The sequence below is a fragment of the Anthonomus grandis genome, chromosome 3 (genome assembly GCF_022605725.1).
Source record: "Anthonomus grandis grandis chromosome 3, icAntGran1.3, whole genome shotgun sequence".
NCBI classification, from domain to species: domain Eukaryota; kingdom Metazoa; phylum Arthropoda; class Insecta; order Coleoptera; family Curculionidae; genus Anthonomus; species Anthonomus grandis.
The window spans coordinates 9,364,615-9,388,105 of record NC_065548.1 but is presented as its reverse complement, the minus strand read 5'-3'; the positions used below and the strand labels follow the sequence as shown (position 1 = coordinate 9,388,105).

The 23,491-nt window shown below is 28.0% G+C and overlaps 1 protein-coding gene across 10 annotated transcripts in view; it reads right to left on the bottom strand.

Annotated features, from left to right (window-relative positions):
• LOC126733927 (uncharacterized) overlaps positions 1-23,491 on the bottom strand; it is a 184,803-nt gene that overhangs the window by 123,945 nt on the left and 37,367 nt on the right. For 9 of the 10 annotated variants that reach the window (XM_050437412.1, XM_050437411.1, XM_050437396.1 and 6 more), the window contains 3 exons: positions 22,770-22,846; positions 22,374-22,484; positions 434-544 (listed from right to left, as the gene is read on the bottom strand). In XM_050437412.1, coding sequence (XP_050293369.1) covers positions 434-544; positions 22,374-22,484; positions 22,770-22,846 — 299 coding nt within the window. Of the gene's footprint in view, positions 1-433; positions 545-10,834; positions 10,973-22,373; positions 22,485-22,769; positions 22,847-23,491 lie in introns of those variants that run through there. The other variant, XM_050437403.1, reaches the window with a different exon arrangement.

Genomic DNA, 23,491 nt, shown 5'->3' with positions numbered 1-23,491 from the left:
TTAATCAAGAAAAAGGGCTCTTTTCAATGAGAGTTTAAAAAAAGTGGCTTTCCATTTGAAAAAAAAAGTTGGGGTTAATTTGGACCCCCCCTGTAGGTGAAAAAATACAAAAACTATCTTGAAATATGAAAAAAATTAACAAAAATCGACGGGTCTCAGGAATTTTGCGAGATAAATTTTGATTAGTTTTAACTGAATTTATTCCAGTTAAAGTCACCATACTGTATATTACTTAAAAAATATATATATGATTTATTTGACATAGAATTGATCAATAGAGTGCCACCAAAAACATGAATTACAAAAAAAGTTAAATAGTTTAAAAGAAAACTGGGAGCAGAACCTTCATCAAAAAACGTCTATAGAACATTTGCGGGACATCTCAGAAACATCTTTTACTTAACATCTACAATAACAAATAGCTTGCTTTTACCTTCTGGCACTAAGGTACTAGGAGTAGAAGCTGTAGATGTGGATGGTGTAGACCTGGGGGTCACTGGAATGTTCGTGATGACTGTCACATCTCTGCCATTTTGTTGAGTTTCTATAAGAAAAAAAAACGTGTTTAAGAGATTTTTTATGCTTAAAGTACGTGACAACTCTTCGAGTAATAACGACAATTTTCTCGGTAAATCCTTCCAATTTAACCGGGGCTCATTGACAGATATATTACGTAACTGTTACATTCTAATTTGCATATAAAATAGCCATTTTCCCTATTGGAAAAACGCGGAATGCAACTACTACTTAAAATAATTGGATGTTTCTTACCGGGGGGCACGAGTGGACACCACGATTCTTATTTTATTATGCTTGTGTATTAGATGCCTACTTCTTAGGGCATTCCAAGTATTGGAAGTGCAATTATATAAAAAAATTTACAACACGTATTACATAGATTTAATTATATCTAAAAGCAATAAGCCTAAGATCATGTCACTGAAAAGTGATATGTGCGAAAACGTGTATAAGGAACATTCATTTGTATATAGACTTAAAAGAAGGTAAAACTCGATTTTAGGTGTTTCATGATTAATATTCCTAGTAACTTTCTTAAAATTGCCATTATAAAAGTTGAGAAATTACTCCATAAATTTCAGATATTTCCGTATAATTATAATCCAAGTATTTGAAAAAAAAATTTCATATTTTTTTAGGCCTTAAGAGTTCTTTTTTCATGTCATTTAATTTTATTGTAATTTATTATGATTTTCAAGCATGAGTAATTTTTCTTATTATTTTAGGCATTTAGGCTAATTTTTATAAATACATTTTAGTAATTCTTCATGTTATTTCAATGTTAAATTATATTTTTGTTTTATCCCTGGCACTTGGACTGCTTAAAGTAAATCTTCATTTAATTCCAGGCATTTAAAGTAATGTTTGAAAAGTATTTTCCAAAATTTACTATAAAACTATGCCTGAAATAAGTCTGAGACGTATAATTATATCTGGGAAATGAGAATGCCTTCAACTATCTGAAATAACATAGAAGGATATTTTAAATGCTTAGAAGTCATAAAAAATGCCTTCATGTGTCTAAAAAAAGAAAAAATTATCTTTAATTATCGAATGAAATGACCTGAAATATCAGGAATAAAAAAAGAAATATTTGAAATACCTGAAAATTATCTTAAATGCGTGGAAGTTATAAAATGATACTAATACATCAAATGTAATAAAATTAGCTTGTAATAAAATGCTTGTATTAGAGCTTAATAAAGTGCTTTGTTATAATTTATGCTTGTAATAAAAATAGAATTATTTGAAAGTCATATAAAATATAAAAAAATGTCGTCAAATACCTGGACTAGCCGACAAATTTACATAAGGTGCCTCAAAAATACATAAATTATTTTAAATGCCTGGAAGTCATAGAAAATGTCTTTAAGTACCTAAAATAATATGGAAAATTATTTAAAATACCTAAAAATTAAAATTATTTTAATTATTTTCAAACTCAAATTCAAAAATGCTTTATTGTCAATATAAACATAGAAGTTGTAGACAAAGCCAATAGCCAATTAAAGGAATAAAAACGAGAAACTAATTTAAAATAAAATAAAATTATATAAAACTTTGAAAAATACTTAAATGCTAATCATTAAAAAATTCACCTAAACTATAGTATGCTTTACTAGCAAGAAATATTTTCGTCCTTGTACGTAGGCTTTTTTCAGTCTTAAGTTGTCTTATTTCTAGTGGCAGTTTATTAAACAGATTTGTACCTCCATATATGATAGAGCTACGGACAAGTTCAAAATGAGGAATGGGTAGCCTCAACAAATAATTTTGTCGCGTATTATAGTGGCTTCCTAAGTGAAGTTCCTGTTTATATTTTCTAAAAACTAAGCAAACTGTTTCCAAAATAAAAATACAACACAAGGTTAAAATATTATGACTTGCAAAAAGCGGGCGACATGAGTCACGAGGCTTGGCCCCACATAGATATCTAATGGCCCTTTTCTGGAGTACAAACACTGAACTAAAAAGTGAATTTGAACATGAACCCCAAAAGCAAATTCCATATCGAAGGTGCGACTCGATAATCGCGAAGTATGCAGATCTGGCGATGGAGAAATTAAGACTGGTGGCAATAACCCTTAGGGCGTAGCAGCCTAATGAGACTTTTCTACATACATTCACAATATGGTCTTCAAATTTAAGGAACTTGTCTATGGAAAGACCCAAAAACTTACTGAACGGTGGCATGGTGATGGCTTTATTATTTAAACATATATCATTTGCATTACATTTAAAATTAAGGATATTTGTTTTGGAAACATTAAATGTCAAAAAATTTGCATCACACCAGTCTTTTATTTTTTAACAAATCTGCACGTATATTGACCTCCATTTGAGAAACATTAGAGTCGTGCCAGAGGATGGTGATATCATCGGCAAACAATGTAAATTTGCCAGTTACCTGCAGTTGTGGCAGATCGTTCACATAAATGAGAAAAATTAAAGGACCAAGTACTGATCCCTGCGGAACACCCACATTTATATTAAGTGCCTTAGAAATACCACCATTAAATTTCACAGCCTGGACACGATTTGATAAGTAGGAACGAAACCACTCAAGGGCAGTTCCTCTGAAACCATAGAGCTCCAGTTTCATCAGCAGCACTCTGTGACTCACGCAGTCAAATGCCTTGGACAAGTCACAGAATACGGCTGCTGCAACTTCACCAACATTCAGCCGGTTGTACAGGTGCTCTAGAAAGCTAAAGATAGCATCATTTGTGCTCACAGACTCACGAAAGCCAAACTGCTGAAGACTCAATAGGCCAAACCTATTTAAAAATGAAACCATCCTCACCTTAACGAGCCGTTCCACTATCTTGGCTAAAGTAGGCAATAACGCTATAGGTCTAAAGTTAGGACAGTCGCGATCGCCACCCTTGTAAAGAGAAACAATCATTGCTCTTTTTAAGCACTCTGGGAAACTCCAGACATAAATGAAAAGTTAATTGACTCGGCCAAGACTTGCAAAGCAACAAGAGGTGAAACAGAAAATATTTTAAGAGAAAGCCCATCCCAACCTGATTATTTGTTTATTATTTATGATATTATATTTGTTTCATTATTATTTGAAATACAATAAGTTATTCTAAGACTAACACGGAGAGATATAAAAAATTATTTCAAATGCTTGGAAGTTATGAAATATGACTTCAAATCCTTGGATTAACACGTCAAAATATTTAAGATAACTAAAAGTCATGAAAAATTGACTCAAATAACATGTAAATTACTTTAAATAAATTAACAATTTAATAAGAAAATATTAGTCACCAACGACTGAAGATTTTTAAAACTTAACAAACAAAACATAGAAGAAACCTTTTAATAAATAAACTGTTCACACTTTCAAATATTTAGTTTGTAAAGCTGTACAAATTGTGTTTTATAAGTCCAAATAATAAATACTTAATTGATTTATCATCTAGTGTACAGCTGGTACAAGATTTTATTATATAAGCAGCTTAAACAGGTATTCTTATAAAACCATAAGAAGATTAACCATCTTAAAACTATTACCCAACAATGATGCATCTGATATTTCCGTTTTTTATTTAACATATCTTAAATGTCCAAGAAATTTATGTTATTATTTACAGACGCGTTAAGGATTTATTATTTATTGTTAGGCGTATTAAATATAAACATTATGAGAGAAAACCCCTAAGGCACACAGGCGTATGGTATATTTAGCAACAATTATTTTAATGTTAATATGGTAAAAGGTTTCTTCTGTGTGATTTGTAGATGCTAATTAAAGAATAAAACTATTAAATGCACTCGACCAAAGATGTTTTTTTGATTATATTTTAATCTCAAAAAAGTTTTTAGTTATTTTTGTTAATTCTTCTGATGTAATTTATAATTTTATTTCAAGCACATCTTTATTAACGTATTTAAAAAATTAAATATATTTTTCATATCTGCCAAGAACTTGAGGTCATTTCTCCATTTTATTCCTTAATTTTTTATTTTTTATATCTTTTATATTCCTCCAGGTATTGGAATTAAGTTTTTTTTTATGTATTGCAGAAGTTCAAAATGTGTTTTCATACCATCCTCTTGTTTCATAACTTTTTAGGTTTTCAGGCTTTTTTATGTGTTCTAAATAAATCAAATAATTTTTTATCTCTTCCAATTTATCTTTATTTTATCTTTTTGAATAATTTTTTATATAACAGGCATTTCAAATAACTTTTCATATTTTCTTCTTTAAAATTTGAAAATATGGAATTTCTTTGTGGAATAAATAACAGAAGACTCTTGAAATATTTTTTTACTTCTTGGAGGCAGTTCAAATAATATTGCAGATTTTTTGGTCAGTTTAGGAAATTTTAATATTATTCGAGGCATATAAAATAATTTTAAGACAAAAAAAACAAAAAATCAACACTTATACAAAACCATAAAATTAATGAATATTTTTTTACATCAGTCAGGTACACGGAAATCCTACAAACTAAATTTAATTATCCCGAATCAAAGTAATATATATTTCAAATACCTGAAAAATATAAAACTTTCATTCAACGCAATGAAAGGCAAAGGCATTTCATTCAGGAAATTCAAGGCATGGAAGTCAAAACACATGACTTTAAATGCCTGGAATAATGAGAAAATTATTTCAAAAGGTTAAAAGACATGAAAAATGTATTTCAAATCCTTCCTTGAATTTGTTTGAAGTGTTTATTTCAAAACCAATAAAATGAAGAATTGCTTTAAGTGATTTAAAGACATGAAACTTTATTTTAAAGGCCTGGAATTTATTAAATATTACCACAAGCATCTGATATAATATGTCGAATTATTTTGGATGAATGAATGACGTAAAAATTATTAAAAATACTTAGAAATCAATAAGCACTCATTTGGAAGGTTCTTTTTTTATTCCAGGATTTTGGAGTAATTTTTTATATGTGTTTCAAGAATTTCATGTCATTTTTTATTTTATTCCAAGCATTTCACATCTTTTCTTTTCATTTACAAGCGTTATAAATAACTTTTCAATTTATTACGTAGATACAAAGTCATTTATAATTTTTTTTCGGGAATTCAAATTTTCAATTTTACCTAATAATATGTCTACGTAAGACTTATTTTCAGGTGTCAGTCCTGAAAATTGCATTAAAATATTTTTTTTTGAAATGCCTGAAAGTCGTGAAAAAATGCCTGGAATGAAATGAAAAATTACTTCATGAGCCAGGAATAGAGTAAAAAATTATTTCAAAGGTCATTAGTCAAGGTCATAAAAAATAGCCTCATATATCTCGAATAAAATAAACAGTTATTTCAAATGTTCGAAAATATTATTTCAAATGTTCGAAAATATTATTTCAAATGCCTGGAAACAACAAAAACCAACCCAAATTCCGGAACATGAAAAATTACTTTGAGGACCTGGAAATTTATACAAAATCAACTTGAAATTCTCATATAAAGTGAAAAAATATTTTAAATATCTGAAGTCATAAATAATAACTCGGAATGTTCTTTTTTATTTTAGGCTTTTGGAGTATTCTTTTTGTTTTCCAGAAATCTAGGGTTATTTCTTATTTTTATTGTAGAAATTTTATCTCATTTCTTATGCCTTTCAGATATGTGAAGTAGTTTTTTAAGTTCTGTAAAGCTTTACAGACATTTTTATGATATCTTTCAGGTATTAAACGTAATTTTTTATTTATTTTAAGGCATTTTCAGGGACGACAAGGCTAAAACCTCAACGTTATTTCTAAATGACTCCCAGGTCTTAAATTATTTTTAATATCCTTAAGTATTTTTTTTAGTCCGGGCATTTGGAGTCAATTTTTTATGTTCTTTAGACATTTCAAATAATTTTTTGAAATATTCTTTTTCCAGGCATTTCAGGTAAATTCTTTATGACTTCCAAACATTTAAAATATTTTACTTTTTTTGTTTTTCAAGACTTTCAAATAATTTCTCTTTTTTATTTTAAGCATTTGAGGTGATCATTTATGACTTGCAGATATTTAAGCTACTTTTTGTGTTTTTCAGTCACTTTAAGTTTCTTAAAAGAAAAAGCTCAGGTATTTGGAGTCATTTCTTTAACGTTTTTCAGAAATTTTAAATATTTTCCATCTTATATTTCATGCATTTGTGGTAATTTTTATGACTTCCAGGCATTAATTTTTTTTATGTCCTTCAGTCACTTTAGGTAATTTTTTTGACCAGGCATTTGGAGTAAATTTTTTTGTGTTTTTAAGGCATTTCAAATAATTTCTCTTTCCATTCCAAACATTTAAGTAATTTTTATGGCTTCAGATGATTAATATTTTGGTTAAATAACCAATTTTTTACTTTATTTTGTTCTTGTAGATATTTTTTATGTTTTCCAGGTATCTGAATCTCCAGTTATATCTGATAATAGGTAACATAAAATGAAATCTCAAAACTAACAAGAAAATTAAATTTTTTCATCTTAAAATGACTTTCAAGTCCCGGAATATAATGAAAAATTTATATTGAATAATAAAAAATATTCCAATAACCTGGAAAACATAAAAAGCCATTTCAAATCCGTGGAGGGTATTAAAAATTACCCGCAATACCTGAAATAAAATGATAAATATCCTGAAATACCTGAAAGACATGGAAAATTAATTCTATTAACGTCAAAAGGCTGGAATGATTTGAAAAACCGTTTTCCATTCCCAAAAAGTTGGAAAAAGTTGTTTCATATCCCCGAAAAATATAATTCTTATATATTTTTTTATTGCTTTTTAGTCCTGGCATTTGGAGTCAACTTTTTATGTTCTTGAGGCATTTCAAATATTTTCTTCAAATCTTCTTATTCCAGGTATTTCAGGTAATTTTTTATGATTTCCGGGGATTTAAAATATTTAAATTTTTCTATTTTTCAAGACCTTCAAATAATTTCTCTCTTTATTACAAGCATTTGAGGTAATCTTTTATGACTTGCACATATTTAAGCTATTTTTTGTGTCTTTCAGTCACTTTAAGTTTTTTAAAAGAAAAAGCTCAGGTATTTAGAGTAATTTAAAAAATATATAAAGGGTAATTAAAAAAAATATTCCAATAACCTGGAAAAGATAAAAAGCCATTTCAAATCCGTGGAGGGTATTAAAAATTACCCGCAATACCTGAAATAAAATGATAAATATCCTGAAATACCTGAAAGACATTAATTTTTCATCTTAAAATGACTTTCAAGTCACGGAATATGAAAAATTTATATCGAATAATAAAAAATATTCCAATAACCTGGAAAACATAAAAAGTCACTCCAAATCCGTGGAGGGTATTAAAAATTACGCGCAATACCTGGAATAAAATGATAAATGTCCTGAAATGCCTGAAAGACATGGAAAATTAATTCTATTAATCAGACATTTGGAGTCAATTTTTTATGTTCTGTAGGCATTTCAAATATTTTTTTGAAATCTTCTTATTCCAGGCATTTAAGGTAATTTTTTATGACTGCCAGGCATTTAAAATATTTAAATTTTTTTGTTTTTTAAGACTTTCAAATAATTTCTCTTTTTATTACAAACATTTTGGGTAATCTTTTATGACTTGCACATATTTAGGCAATTTTTGAGTTTTTTTCAGTCACTTTAAGTTTTAACAAAAAAAAAGCTCAGGTATTTGGAGTAATTTCTTTAACGTTTTTCAAAAATTTCAAATATTTCCTGTCTTATATTTCATGCATTTGAAGTAATTTTTATGACTCCCAGGCATTAATTTTTCTTATCCTTCAGTCACTTTAGGTAATTTTTTTGACCAGGCATTTTTTCAAGTAAAGTAGAGTAAATTTTTTCGTGTTTTTGGGGCATTTCAAATAATTTCTCTTTCTATTCCAAACATTTAAGTGATTTTTATGGCTTCAAATGATTAATATTTTGGTTAAATAACCAGTTTTTTATTTTATTTTATTCTTGTAGATATTTTTTATATTTTTCGGATATCTGAATGTCTAGTTATATCTGAAAATAAGTAACATAAAATGAAATCTCAAAACTAACAAGAAAAATATATTTTTTAAATTTTTTTATCTTAAAATGACTTTCAAGTCCCGGAATATAATAAAAAATTTATAATAAATAATAAAAAAATATTCCAATAACCTGGAAAACATAAAAAGTCATTCCATATCCGTGGAAAATTAATTCTATTAACCAGGCATTTTGAGTCAATTTTTTATGTTCTTTAAGCATTTCAAATATTTTTTTGAAATCTTCTTATACCAGGCATTTAAGGTAATTTTTTATGACTTCCAGGCATTTAAAATATTTTAATTTTTCTATTGTTCAAGACTTTCAAATAATTTCTCTCTTTATTATAAACATTTGAGGTAATCTTTTATGACTTTATATTTTATTGAAGCTATTTTTTGTGTCTTTCAGTCGCTTTAAGTTTTTTAAAAGAAAAAGTTCAGATATTTGGAATAATTTCTTTAACGTTTTTCACGCATTTGGGGTAATTTTTATGACTTCCAGGCATAATTTTTTTTTATGTCCTTCAGTCACTTTAAGTAATTTTTTTTGACCAGGCATTTAGAGTAAATTTTTTCGTGTTTTTGAGGCATTTCAAATAATTTCTCTTTCTATTCCAAACATTTAAGTGATTTTTATAGCTTCAAATGATTAACATTTTGGATATTATTATGTTCCCCAGGTATCTGAATCTCCAGTTATATCTAAAAATAGGTAAAATAAAATCAAATCTCAAACCTAACAAAAAAATTATATTTTTGAAATCTTTTCATCTTAAAATGACTTTCAAGTACCAGAATATGAAAAATTTATACTGAATAATAAAAAATATTCCAATGACCTGGCAAACATAAAAAGCCTTTTCAAATCCGTGGAGGGTATTAAAAATTACGCGCAATACCTAAAATAAATTGGTAAATGTCCTGAAATACCTGAGAGACATGGAAAATTATTCTATTTACCAGGCATTTGGAGTCAATTTTTTATGTTCCTTAAGCATTTCAAATATTTTTTTGAAATCTTCTTATACCAGGCATTTAAGGTAATTTTTTATGACTTCCAGGCATTTAAAATATTTTTATTTTTTTTGGTTTTTAAGACTTTCAAATAATTTCTCCTTTTATTACCAACATTTGAAGTTTTTTAAGAGAAAAACTCAGATATTTGGAGTAATTTCTTTAACGTTTTTCAAAAATTTCAAATATTTCCTATCTTATATTTCATGCATTTGAGGTAATTTTTATGACTTCCAGGCATTAATTTTTTTTATGTCCTTCAGTCACTTTAGGTAATATTTTTGACCAGGCATTTAGAGTAAATTTTTTCGTGTTTTTGAGGCATTTCAAATAATTTCTCTTTCTATTCCAAACATTAAAGTGATTTTTATGGCTTCAAATGATTAATACTTTAGTTAAATAACCAATTTTTTACTTTATTTTGTTCTTTTAGATATTTTTTTATGTTTTCCAGGTATCTGAATCTCCAGTTATATCTGAAAATAGGTAACATAAAATGAAATCTCGTAATTTTTGTAACTACCAGGTATTTTAAATAATTTTTTATGTTATTTTAAACATTTTAATACTTTTAGAGTTCTTTTTTATTACTTACGGGTTTTTGAAATAATTCTTTACGAATTCCAGGCATTTAAAATAATTTTCCGTATTTATAATTCATCTGAAATAATTTTTCAGTTTCTTTGACGTCATTTATGTCTTCCAGGTATTTGACTACTCAAATGGTAACATGAGTCAAAAGTACTAACCTTTTTACCTTTTTTTGCCCGGAAACGATAACATAAAATAACTCTTAATGCCTGGAACATAAAATGAGTATTTCAAGTCCCTGGAAGTGGTAGCAAATAATATGAAATGCCTAAAATAAAATGACGTTTCTTTGGCAGGAATTAAAAAATATTTCAAATATCCGCAATATGAAAAGTCATTTCAGAACCTAAAAATTTACGCGAAAAGTCTGAAATAAGATGAGAAATGGCCTCAAACACAAAAAATTGTTTAAAAAATTGAATAAAATTTTTTGTTATTAATCAGAGCAATATTTCATATAATTATTTTTGTACAAACAGTTATTGTGAAATGTAGCGTTGCCAAGTTAACCTAAAATCGTATTTTTTGAGACCAACTCGTCGAAATTACATTTAAAAATACAAATACTTTAAAAATATATTTGTTGATAAAATAGAGCTGCATAGCTAATTTCTAAACAAAAAATACAATTTGTCTGACAACAATGAGTCTTTAAAAGGGAACGACGAAAAAAAGTTCCTAATTCAAATGAACCGCTAAAAATTACAATAAATAATTCAAAAAAACACATACCAAAGAAGTACTTTCACGGAACATTTTAAGCATCAAGCGAGTCAATCACAAGGGGGGCACAACAACCATTGAACGTCAATCAATAAAACCGTCCTGCATAAGTAAAACGTTTCTAATGGATAAACTCGTTGGAAATTGTCTAATTTCGTCTCGATTTTAGCAGAACCGCAACGTAACTGAACAATAATTGTTATATGGGATGTACCACCATCCGACCATCAGTGAGTGTGATGGGCTGAAGCATACTTCCGTATCCGTTTTTCATGGGAGTGTCCCTCCCAAAAGGGCGCACCTTAAAAAATTCGACTATTTTGGCGTTATTGATGCCGTGATTTGTATATAATAATAGTTTTATTGGGGTTTTATAAGGCACTATAAGGAATTGATGCTTTTGTAGTAATGTTTTTGGATTTTAAAGGAGCGTGGGAAAAAGCATGAATGTTTTAGAACTTTCATTCAAGTGTCTCTAATGACCCAAATATATTATAGGAATTATTAGCAATATTTACTGCAGTATGCTAATGGATAGTCACAATAAATTTCTGAGATATCCTAGAAAAATCTAATTTCTTCTTGACTCCCAGAAAATCTATATTTGACTTTTGACCATCATATTCAACTTTGTAATAGATACCATATTTGTTTTTGCGTTAACTCTCAAATGAATTGAGAAAAAATATAAAAAAAAAATAAAGTAATGTGAAAATTTAAAATACCTTTGTAACAGGAAATGAGAAAATTAAATTCTAGATAAGAAAACAAATTAATTTTGGGGCGAATTAAATAATTTTTCTCTCTCTTTTTTCAACATTTTATTGTAGGTTATAAGTCCCTGGATTTAGATCATAATTTAGTTCTTTCAGGGGGTTGGAAAAGGAAACATTTTAGGTAATTTGGGTTTGTTAACCTTCAGTGGATTGAAAGACTGCAGTTTTAACTGCCTGGACGTATTGAATAATTCTTCCTCTTCTTCTTTCCGCACCTTATTAGTTTATTTACTTTAAATGCTATTTTATTTCGGGTATTTGATCTACTTTTTCATGCGATTAAAGGCATTTTTATGTCTAGAAAAATATTTTTTTAAATTTTTTTCATGTATTAAGAAGAAGCGTTTTTTTATGTCCACCAGGAAATTGGAAAAATGTTCCAGACTTTTGAAATAATTATTATTTTCAAACTTTTGAAATAATTTTCATCATATTTTTTAGGCATTTCAGGTCGTTTGCTATTTGCCCTTCTAGGTATTTAAAATCATTTCTCAATTTATTCTAGATATTTCACATTACTTTTTAAGCATTCTAAGGGTCTTAAACTGTTTTCCATGCTTCTAGAGGCTTTTTTTATATCTTTTAGGCATTACAAATAAATTTTAAAATTTTCATATCGTCCAGGTATTTCAATTAATTTTTTATTACAAGCATTTTACGTTACTTTTATACCTTCTAGTGATATGAAATAAATTCTAAAATTGAATTACTTCCAAGCATTTGAAATAATTTCTCATTTTATCTTAAGAAATTCAATTTTTTATTCACGTATTTAAAATATAGATGAATTTTTAATTCCAGGCAATGAAGGTATTATTAAAATTTATTCCAATTCTTAGTGATTTTTTATACCTTTCGGACGTCTGAAATAACTTTTTAACTAAGTCTTTACTTTCAAAAATAGATCTGAGAAATTATTTCAACTGCCTGAAATAATTTGTATGCCTTCCATGTATTTGAGACGGATATTCAAAATGTTTTACATTATTTTTTAAGATCTCTAAGGACCTGTAACTTATTTTATGCTTTAGAGGCATTTTTTACATCTTTCAGGTATTAGAAATTAATTTTACAATTTTCGTTCAGGTATTTAAATTAATTTTTCATTTCTGGCGTTTGGAGTAATTTCAAATTTTATTTCAGCCAGTTCACGTTACTTTAATGCTTTCTAGTGATATCAAATCACGTCTAAAATTCAATTACTTTCAGGAATTTGAAATAATTTTTTATTTAATTTAGAGAAATTAAACTTTTTCATTAAGTATTTAAAATATAGATTTTTTTTTCAATTCCAAGCAATCTACATAATTTAGCCAGATATTTTACTGAATTTTTTGTACCTTCCAGAAGCCTGAAATAATTCATTAACTAACTTTTCACTTTCTAAATAAGGCGTGAAAAATTACGTCAAATGCCTGAAATTAAAAAAAAAATAATTAAAATGCTAGAAAGTTGTCGGGGAATTATTCCCCGTTTTACTTTCGTAGTGGACGGTATACTTTATTTGTTTGTACAGGATCGATAAACAATAATAAGAGATTTGTTATCGATTTAAAAGTTCTGAACAAAACATAAAAAAATACTCAAAAGTTGAATGATTTGAAATGAGAAAATATTTCAAATGTCTGGGAAAGATGAGAAATTATGTTAGATACCTGGAAGATATAGAAATTACATCAGATACTTGGAATTTAATGAAAAAATATTTCAAATACTTGAAAGAAATAAAAAATTACGTAAGATGTCTGAAATACAATAAGAAATTATTTTTAATACCCAGAAAATATGAGAAATTTTTCCAGATACTATAGAAAGATATAAAAACTGACGTCAATAGAATGAACAATTATTTTAGATATCTGAAAGTCATGAGAAATTACTGCAGATGTCTATAATATATAAAAAACTATTTCAATTGTTTGGAAAAAATAAAATATGAAGTATTTAATTTAAAACTATTTTCCTTCAAAATATTTGTTTCAATTCCAGGCATTACAAATAAATTTTTTATATCGTCCTTGTATTTAAATTATTTTTTAATTCCAGGTATTAGAAGTACCCAATATCATTTTATCTTGTTTAGATCTTCCAAGGATTATGTTCAATTTTTTATATAAATTTTTCACATTTATTTTAATACTTTTTCAAAATATTAGATGAAAAATTAGGTGAAATGCCTGAGATAAAAAATTTTTAAAAAATGCTAAAAAGGCATGCAAAATGACTCAAAAACTAAATGATTTAAAAAGAGAAATTATTTTAAGTGTCTGGTAGTTATGAGAAATTATGTTGGATACCTGGAAGACATAGAAATTCCATCAGATGCTTGGAATGCAGTGAAAAATTAGTTTCAATATCCGAAAGATATGAGAAATATTGTCAGATGCTTGGAAGACATAAGGAATGACGTCAATAAAACAAAAACATAATATTTCAAACTATTTCAAAAGATCAATTATATATTCTATCGACGTGAAGATGATCTCATAGAGATCGACAACCTTTCGTGTTTTTAATAATTTTTGGACTTCTTTTTCATAAAAAGGAATGATAAATTATTTCAAATGCCTTGAAGTCATGAGAAATTACGTCGAATGTTCGCGAAATATTAGGAATGTTCTCAATTGCTTGTAGAGATAATATAATATAACCACAAATGCTTGAAATATGATTAAATAAAATTAAAAATAAATTATTTTAATAGCCTGAAAGATCTGAAAAATTATGTCAGATCCTTGCAAGACATAAAAAATGCAGTCAGATGCCTGAAGTACAATGAAAATTTATTTTAAATGCCTGAAAGTCTCTGCCTCAAGTTTCGTTTTTTATATGCCCATTTCTTTTCATCTTCCAGGCATAACAAATAAATATTAAATATTTTATATCGTCCAGGTATTTGAATTATACATATTGTGTTCCAGACATTTTACGTTATTTTTATCCTTTCTAGTGAGATTATAAAAATTACGTAAAATGCTATTAATTTAAAATTATTTTTCATTTTTGACATTACTGGAATATTCCTTTTAAATCCATGATAAATTATCTACTTATCTGTTACCTATATAATTGATATTTTTCTTCCTTTACGTATTAAAAAAGGCCTTGTATACAAATAATTAACACCATATATATACCCAGGCTACGGCAGAACGAATTTCAAAAACAAAATCATAACAGTTACAAACAATACAATGGGAAATTATTATTGGAAACAATGAAATTCGGTCACAATTCGTGATGTGTATTGGTCACCGTTGGTCCTTCGAACCGTCCAATTAACCAGTTACGGTTTTATTGTCCATTAAAAAAATTAGCCGAATAATAGAAAGCACGCACTTCGAATATTCTGTTAACGTTACGTAATGTTCTACATGGGGATTGGCATTAGGCCATTGAGTAAGGTTTAAAGGGGAAAACACGTACCTTTGTTGAAACAGATGTGGGAAAATCCTGTTAAATTAATAACGATTAACATAGTAAATCACTGTTTACGCTATTCGGCGTAATAAGAATTATTTTTTGAGTCAATAAGGATCGCTAAGTCTTTTAACATCACTACCGCTGATGAGCACATTCATAACCTTAAGGAAAAATCTTGTTTTCTAATGGTTACAGGCTTAACAACAATTGTGAAATTCAACCTCAATTACCTTTGAAAAATTTCGATTTCCTTCTGATTCCCATTTTAAAAAACATTTTCCTCCATCTCCTTTCGTTAGGACTAGTGTCACGTTTCACTTGTTCACTCTTTGTCTCACTTCGATTAATGCAAAAGGTCCACGGCAATTTCATGATAAAACTGTTTAATTAAAAATAACCACCGGCTACTAGAGAATATCCATTTGCCTTAAGAGTCTATAAGAAAATGACCCTTTAACCGTCACAAAACTTTTGACAATAAACGGTACACGCCCCTTTTGCTTCCTTTTAGGTTCTGGCGGAACAAATTTTGTGTCTCGAAGACACTCCTTGAGATATAAGATTGATAGATCCAATGGTAAATAATTTTTATTTGTTTAAATAAATTGGGGTTTTCACGTGGTTATAGTAAAGGAAGTTGTATTTTTCACCCTAGTGAGGAAAAGCCAGTTTTTCACGTTATCGCTGCATTACTTTTTTGATTGAATTTTTTGATTTGAATTTGATTCTCCACTTCAATAATTCATTTCTTGCTCTACTACACAAAATGTTCCTGGTAGATTGGATTGGATAAATTATGGATCCAGTTCTTTTGTCACTAGAATCAGAAAACTAGCTAACTTTTACTTAGCTTAGCTAGACTGGTTTGTAGGTAGAAATCAGTTTTTAAAGAAGTGTGATATAGAGTTCCTATTAGGATTCATTATCTTTTGCCTATTGTTGAGGTTTAGATTATCTTTTGAGTGTCTTGAACAATGAATTAAAGTGTAACTTTTATACTCTTTGTTAGGTGTTTATGCGATTGTGTATTGATAAATGAATAAATACAAATTTAAAATAAATCAATTGTGATTTCAACTGCATAAAAAAGTATCGAGTTGCCTGAAAAAGAATTACTAAACTGAAAAATAACTTACTGAAAAATTACTACAAATGATTAAAAACCCTCATTTTCTTCAAATTTTCTCTATACGAATGAATTTCCAGGCAATAAAAGTACAGTTCTTTTTTATTGACAGAAATATTTAAAAAGCTTAATTGTTTAAAAAAATAATTACCCATGAAAAATATCTTGAATTTTATAAAAAATTACTCATTTACTTGAAAAAAAACATGAAATACTTTTACTGTTTAAAAACTAAAAATTCCAGAAAGTTCAATTTCATCTAGAGATGAAATTTTTTACCTAAATTGCCTAAAAATAAAAAAAATAGTTTAATTCTCTGTAAAACTTTTTTTTTTAATAATTTCAGTTGCCTGGAAAATATGTGAAAAAAAAATGTAAATTGCACGAAAGATTATACAACTGGAAGAAAATTGGAATTGGTTTAACTGCCTGGAATCCTTAATATTCCTGACATTTTTCCTTTAAAAAAACAGTTTTTGATTAAAATAAAAGTTGCTAAAAAACAGGCGATTGAAGAGACTTTTTTCTGCCTTAATTTCCTAAAAATCGATTCCTAGAAAAAAATTACAGTTACCTGGAAAAATCATGAAAAGTGACCTTAGTTGTCCAGAAAAGCACTATAACTGCCGGTAATGAAACATAACTGTCTGGAAACTTAAATTTTTTAAAATGTTTTCTTTGAAAATTTAATGTCCAGCAAATGAACGTAGGTTTTTCAATTACAGTTACATGGAGTTAAAATATTTTTTTGGAAGGAGAAAATTGGAATTAATTTAACTGCCTGCAAAACTTTAATTTACTGAAATTTTCCCTCTTAAATTCTAATTAAAGTAAAGGTTGCTCAAAAACAGGGGTTGAAAATCCCCTAAAATTGTTCAAAAAATAGTTCAATTGCCTTAAAAAAAATAACTTGAATTATACAGAAAAATACGTCAACTCCCTGTACAAAAACATGAATTACTTTAACTGCCTGGAAATTTAAATTTTTTAATATGTCCATTGAATAAACGTAAAGGTTTTTCAAATACACAAAGTTGAAATATTTTTTTCATGCCTTAATTGCCTAAAATAAATAAATAACTATAATTGCCTGAAAAAGAGCAATTAAATTAAATTAATTTTTCAGGAAATAAAAGTAACGGTTCTTTAAGTACGGGAACCTGTAAAGAAATTTTCTTGCGAATAAAATATTTGAAGAAAAATAGCTCAATTGCCTAAAAAAATTGACAACAGTTGCCTGAAAAAGCCATGAAAAATACACAAATAACCTGAATTATGTAAAAAAGCAACTCAACTGCCTAAAAGCCATCATGAATTACTTTAATTGCCTGGAAATTCGAATTTTCAAAATGTTTCCATTGAAAATTTAAAGGTTTTTAGGAAATAAAAGTAAGGTTTGCTAAAATATAGGGAGTTAAAGTAATTATTTTCTTTGTTGCCTAAAAATTAAAAAAAAAATATAATGCCTGAAAATTTTTTCATCAGATCTTAGTGCCTAAAAAATAAATGTCCGGAAACATTAATAGTACCTTAATTGAAACTTTAATTTTCTTCTATAAATACATTTTCCAGGCAGTTAAAGTAACGGTTGCTTCAGTGCAGCTAAAAGGAGTTTTTAGCCATATTTTTAGAAAAAAATAGCTTAATTGCCTGAAAAAACAATAATAGCCTGGAAGACTCATGAAAAGTAACTTGAATGGTACATAAAATGACCTCAACTACCTGGAAGAAAACATGAAGTACTTTTATTGTATCCAAAGTAAGTTATAATAGTCAATTTTGGGATAAAGTCACATTTCACAATTTCTCTCTTCTTGCCACATCTTTTTTAAATCCAGAACTAAATATATCATTTTAAAAATTCAATAATTATTACCTATACATGTTAGATAAATATATTAAAAAAAAATAAATAAATTTTCTATGTCTCTGTTGGATCTATAAGTCCATTCCTTTATAATTGTTTTTAATAATCTCATCTTCGTAATATTTTTTATATAATTTTGAACTTATAACTTTGGTGCCACTAATTTTATATTATTGGTTCCAATAACTTTATGTCATCTCGATATTACACACTTTTTTCTAACCTTATTTCTTGTCCCGTGTAGATGTTGGTAATATTCGGTGTTGTCTTTTCCTTGAAATATTCTAGTAACCATTTTTTGATAAAATAATTGTCTTATGTTTAAGAAACCTGATTCTTTAAGTAGTTTTTCTGTCAAATATCTTACATTTTTATTAAATAAAACTTGTTTTACCCACTTTTGTAAGAAATTTAGTTTAGAAAGGTTATACCTGTTTACACCTCCCCATTCACTCAGTCCATCGGTAAAATGTGACTGAAGCAGTGTTTGATAAAGAATCTTTAAGTCGTTAAGGTAAATTCTAAGATACTTAAATCTAGTTATTAGGTATTTTAATTTTATAATTAGATACTGAATTTGAAAATTATATCTTAAATGCTTGTCAATTATGATTCCTAGATATATTTAGTTGACTCTGTGTCCGCATTTACTTAAGTATTGTAAAGAGAACAAAATATGTGTCGTGGAAACCACGATGTTGAAGAATGTAATGTGAATTTTGTTAAATGTGTAAATTGTGTGTTGTCTAACGAAAAATATGGTCTCAACTTAAATGTAAATCATGTTTCATGGGATGTGAATAAATTTGAATCCTACAAGAAAATAGAAGAAATTCAACGTCGTAAGTACATAAAATAGCAACTAGACTCTAATATTGTACTAAACTCCAACATTATTTATTTTAATTGTCAAGGTTATTTGAATAATAAGGATAATATTATATTGCTGGTTAACGATTGGAGGCCTAAAGTTGTTCTTTTGAGTGAGACTTACATAACACCTGATGTCGAACCATGCGAGCTGGACATAGATGGGTACAGTGTAGCAGTACTAACAGTAGAACAGGAGGAGTTATGGCTTTGATAAGGTCTGATATTAGATATAAAAGGAAAAGTGTCCTTTTTGTTAGTTCTTGTGTCTGGTTATTGTCCTTGGAATTGTCTGTGTGTAATATTAAGTATTTGTGAATGGTCGTTGGTTCAATTGTGGCTAATTTAATGCCAAATTAGCGCATCCATCTTCGATATATTGCTGGTTCTGATTACTATTAAGTTTTTCCTTATACAAATGCCCCAAACTCTCAAATCTTATTTTTTTCCAATGAAGGACCAATAAAACACTTTTTCACTTAAAATGTTTAATTAAAATATTTAAGGAAATAACGGAGATCGAGAGTCAACCGATTTCAGTAAGAATAAAAAATAAGAACGAAAGACGTAACCAATATTATGAAAGGCGAAGAGCAACTGACTCATAGAGAAATGAATATTAAATACTTTTAATTACTCTATGAGCTGACTTCTATTTTACCCCTCTTAATAGCCAAATCCCAGACACGTTTAATAATCATATGATGCTTCCCAAGAAGTATAATGAATTATGTTTTTGTTAGGGTTAAAGTTGGCCTATAAGAAATTGTCTTAGTGGTCGGTTTTTAAATTGGAAATCCAAACAATTTGTGTTCAGTGTTGTATCGTCCACCAAACAAATATGACGCCAATTTTTTAGACTTAGATGAAGTAAGCAATTTTAATGGTGCTAACATTATTGTTGGTGATTTTATTTTCGATCTACTTAAACACACCTTTTATGGCAATAAAATAAAAAATCTTATGTATTCAAAAGGATTTACACAAATAGTAAAAGAGCCTACCAGAATAGTTCATACAAGCCAAACTCTAATACATTTTATTATTACAATTGATAAGCAATTAGCACATAAGGTACATCTGACCCCTAGAATCAGTGACCACTCAATTATATCTATTTTATTTAACCAGCAAGAAAAACCACCTGTTGATACCGTGATTTATCAAATATCTTTTAAAAATTATAATTCTAATCATCTACAGGAAAAGCTGCTTGCTATTGACTGGAACAAGGATAGCTCTGATGTAAATTTACTGGCAGACTCTATGATTGGGGATATTGAGACGATCTTAGACCAAATGTGCCCTAAAGTCAAGATTATCCAAAAGAAAAATATGTGGATAAAAAATGGATAACCTCTGACATTAAAAACCTTATGCATAAAACGGATATTTTATACAAAAGGGCTGTTCTTTATAGGAGTAAGGGTGCCTGGGATGAGTATAAGGCAAAAAGAAATATTATTGTTAATAAAATTAGAGTAGAGAAGGAAAAATTATATGCAGAATGCATAGATGATAATAAAAACAACCCTAAGGAATTATGGAAAAATCTTAAGACTCTACTACCTGGTAAAAGTCAAATAGTGCCCAATCAAATAAACTTTGAAGGAGAACTGGTAAATCAAAAAGTAGTGAATGTACAAAAATTTAATAAATATTTTATAGATAGTATCGACAGTATCATTTAAAATATTCTACAATCTCCAAATATGATAACTCATTTTACCAGGGCCCCTGAACCTAATAAGTCCTTTTCCGAGTTTAAAAAAATTTCAATGAAAAGAATGAAAGAAATTATAAAAAATCTGAAAACCGTAAGAGGAGGTGAGAGTGGTATATCCAAGGCTGTGCTGCCTGATGTATCTTATGCTGTAGGTGACCGTCTGCTAAATATTATAAACAGTTCTTTAAGCAACGATATGTTTCCAGAATCCTGGAAACTGTTTACTGTTATTCCTGTACCAAAAGTACAAAATACCATTAATCACAATGAATTCAGACCCATTAACACCGTACCTGTCTATGAAAAGCTCCTTGAGGTTTGTGTAAAAGAGCAACTTCTTGATTTTTGCAACCAAAATTCAATAATCGTTTCCAATCAATCAGGTTTCCGTCAGAATCACTCTTGTGAATCAGTGGTTGTCGATATTTGTGATAATTTTCTCAGAGCCATTGACAGTGATAACTATGTTTTAGCCGTATTTTTAGACTTTAAAAGAGCTTTTGAAACGATTGATAGGAATATTTTAATTCAAAAATTAGGAATCGACATTATTATTTAATTTACCCCAATATATAATAAACCAGTTTGAAATAATACTAAATAGAGCTATGAGACTGATCCTTAAATGTAATCGATACACCCCAGTTATGTCTATGTTAAACGTCCGGGGTCCGACAGATATAATGCAACTCAGTTGCTCAAGTCAATATTATATAGGGGCTTAATAGAATTCAATAGGTTACCGGCTAGTCTTAAATCCTCTGATAGTTTTAACGTGTTTAAAAGGCTCTTGAGAAAATTTGTTCTAGATATTTAGTATTTGTCTTTTATCTTTATTCTGTGTTATGAATTTTATATTTTGTGTTATATCATTATACGTTTTGTGTTATAGGTTTAAATTTGTTTATGTCATTTTAAGTTTTATTTATTATTTATTTTACCTTAATTTTATTGTGTATTTGTGTTCTGATTTTATAAAATTTTAACTCATTTTATATTTTAAAATTTTATTTTTATAACTCATGTTTTATTATTTATTCTTTTACGTTTAGCTTAAGATTTTATTTTTACATTGTATATGTTTGTTTTTTTTACCTTTTTTTATATTCCCACTCATATGTTAATGCATAATCTTAAACATGTTTATTTGTCAACAATACTCGTACCTCATACCAGCACTATTATTGTAATATTATCCTTATTTTTTGGTTTGTTTTGGTTTTTAATTTTAGTTTATTGCTTTTTAATATTATATTAAATGCATTACTATGTATTTTATTTTTATGTAGCAGATTTTGCTAAATAAAGATTATTATTATTATTATTATTATTATTATTATTTGAAGAGAACCAGATATATTTAAATTATTAATATTCCCAAGTCATTAAAAGGTCATTAAAATCGAACCACTTCTTCTATAGGAAATTCCCATTTCCTTCCTCTTTGTTTCATTCCATAAATTACTCTTGACAAACATAAAGGTATCATCAGCAAAACTTCCAAGGACACTAGTTATTTTAAGAATTGTCTGGAAGAATTATGAAAAGTTACTTGAATTATACAGAGAAGCATTTTAATTGCCTGGAAGTCAACAAGAATTACTTTAACTGTCTGGCAACTTAGAGTGTAAATTTCCAGGGAAAAAGAAAGAATATGTTTGAAAATCAGCAATTTCCAGAAAGACTGATTCACTGATGCCTTGATAAATGCCATGACAAAATCCTTTCAGATATTCATATTTTGAATTAATAAAACTTACCATTGCCATCATACGACTCGCTGATCTTGATGGATTCAAATTCGTTGATCTTTGGGGCTCTGGATGATGATCTTTCGATTGTTTCTTTCAGTGTATAGGATACAGTGGATTCTGGAATTTATTATTTATAAACTGGGTTTTAATGCATAATTTTTTTATTAAATAAATAAAAAAAAAAAATCTGTGCCACCAAAAACCATCACTTCTCAGAGGCTGCTCAGATTATCTTGATTTTTTTAAATTAGAAGCATAATTCTATAAAGATTTTTGTAACTAGGGTTATTTATGACCAAAAATGCACATAAAGAGGATTTTTCCATATTTAAACCTTATTTCACTTACCATTGCTATAAAAAAACAACGTTTGCTAATTAAATCAGTTTTTAAAATACTCACTTTTCACAGTTTCCTGGTGAACTTCTTGGTGCTGAACGGTCCTGTACTGTCGTTTCTTCGGTGAGGCTTCAGCATCTCTACATGAATTCATAAAAGACACATAATTAGGAAATCCAAAAATCTATAAATTTACCAAGAAAACCGAATGTATTTTCGCAATTTTTTTAATTCAATTTTTCACACAAGCACCGCGGAAAATGTCGCGATCTATCTATCCCGTTACGTTAACGGCGCGACACATTCTGCTTTCAATATGCACATCTATTTTTAATTTTTTTTTTCGAAAACGCCAATTTCCACAACAAAAATAAACCCGCGATTTAACCTTGAATGGGAAAATGGATGATAAGTGGATGGAGTTGACATTAAATTACTTCATAGCTTAATTTAATTGGTAATTTGATCTTTTATAAATTACGAAAAAAAAAGTATAACTCCCATTCTATAAATAAAATTATACACAATTTTTCTCTTTTAAGTCGACTCTCATAAATCTTATATACAAAAGATCTTATCACACCTTTTTTCCCAGTATCCACCCACTCACAAGGCATTATAATAATTGTAAAAAATTGCAACAATTAGGATTAAATAATAATCAATAGATGTGTCCTTCTCTATTAAACCTTAAAAAAAGAATAATTACAAAAGGTGGGTTCGTTACATAAGCTCGATAAAATTAAATAATAATAACAACAACAAACAATCGTAAATACTGTTGA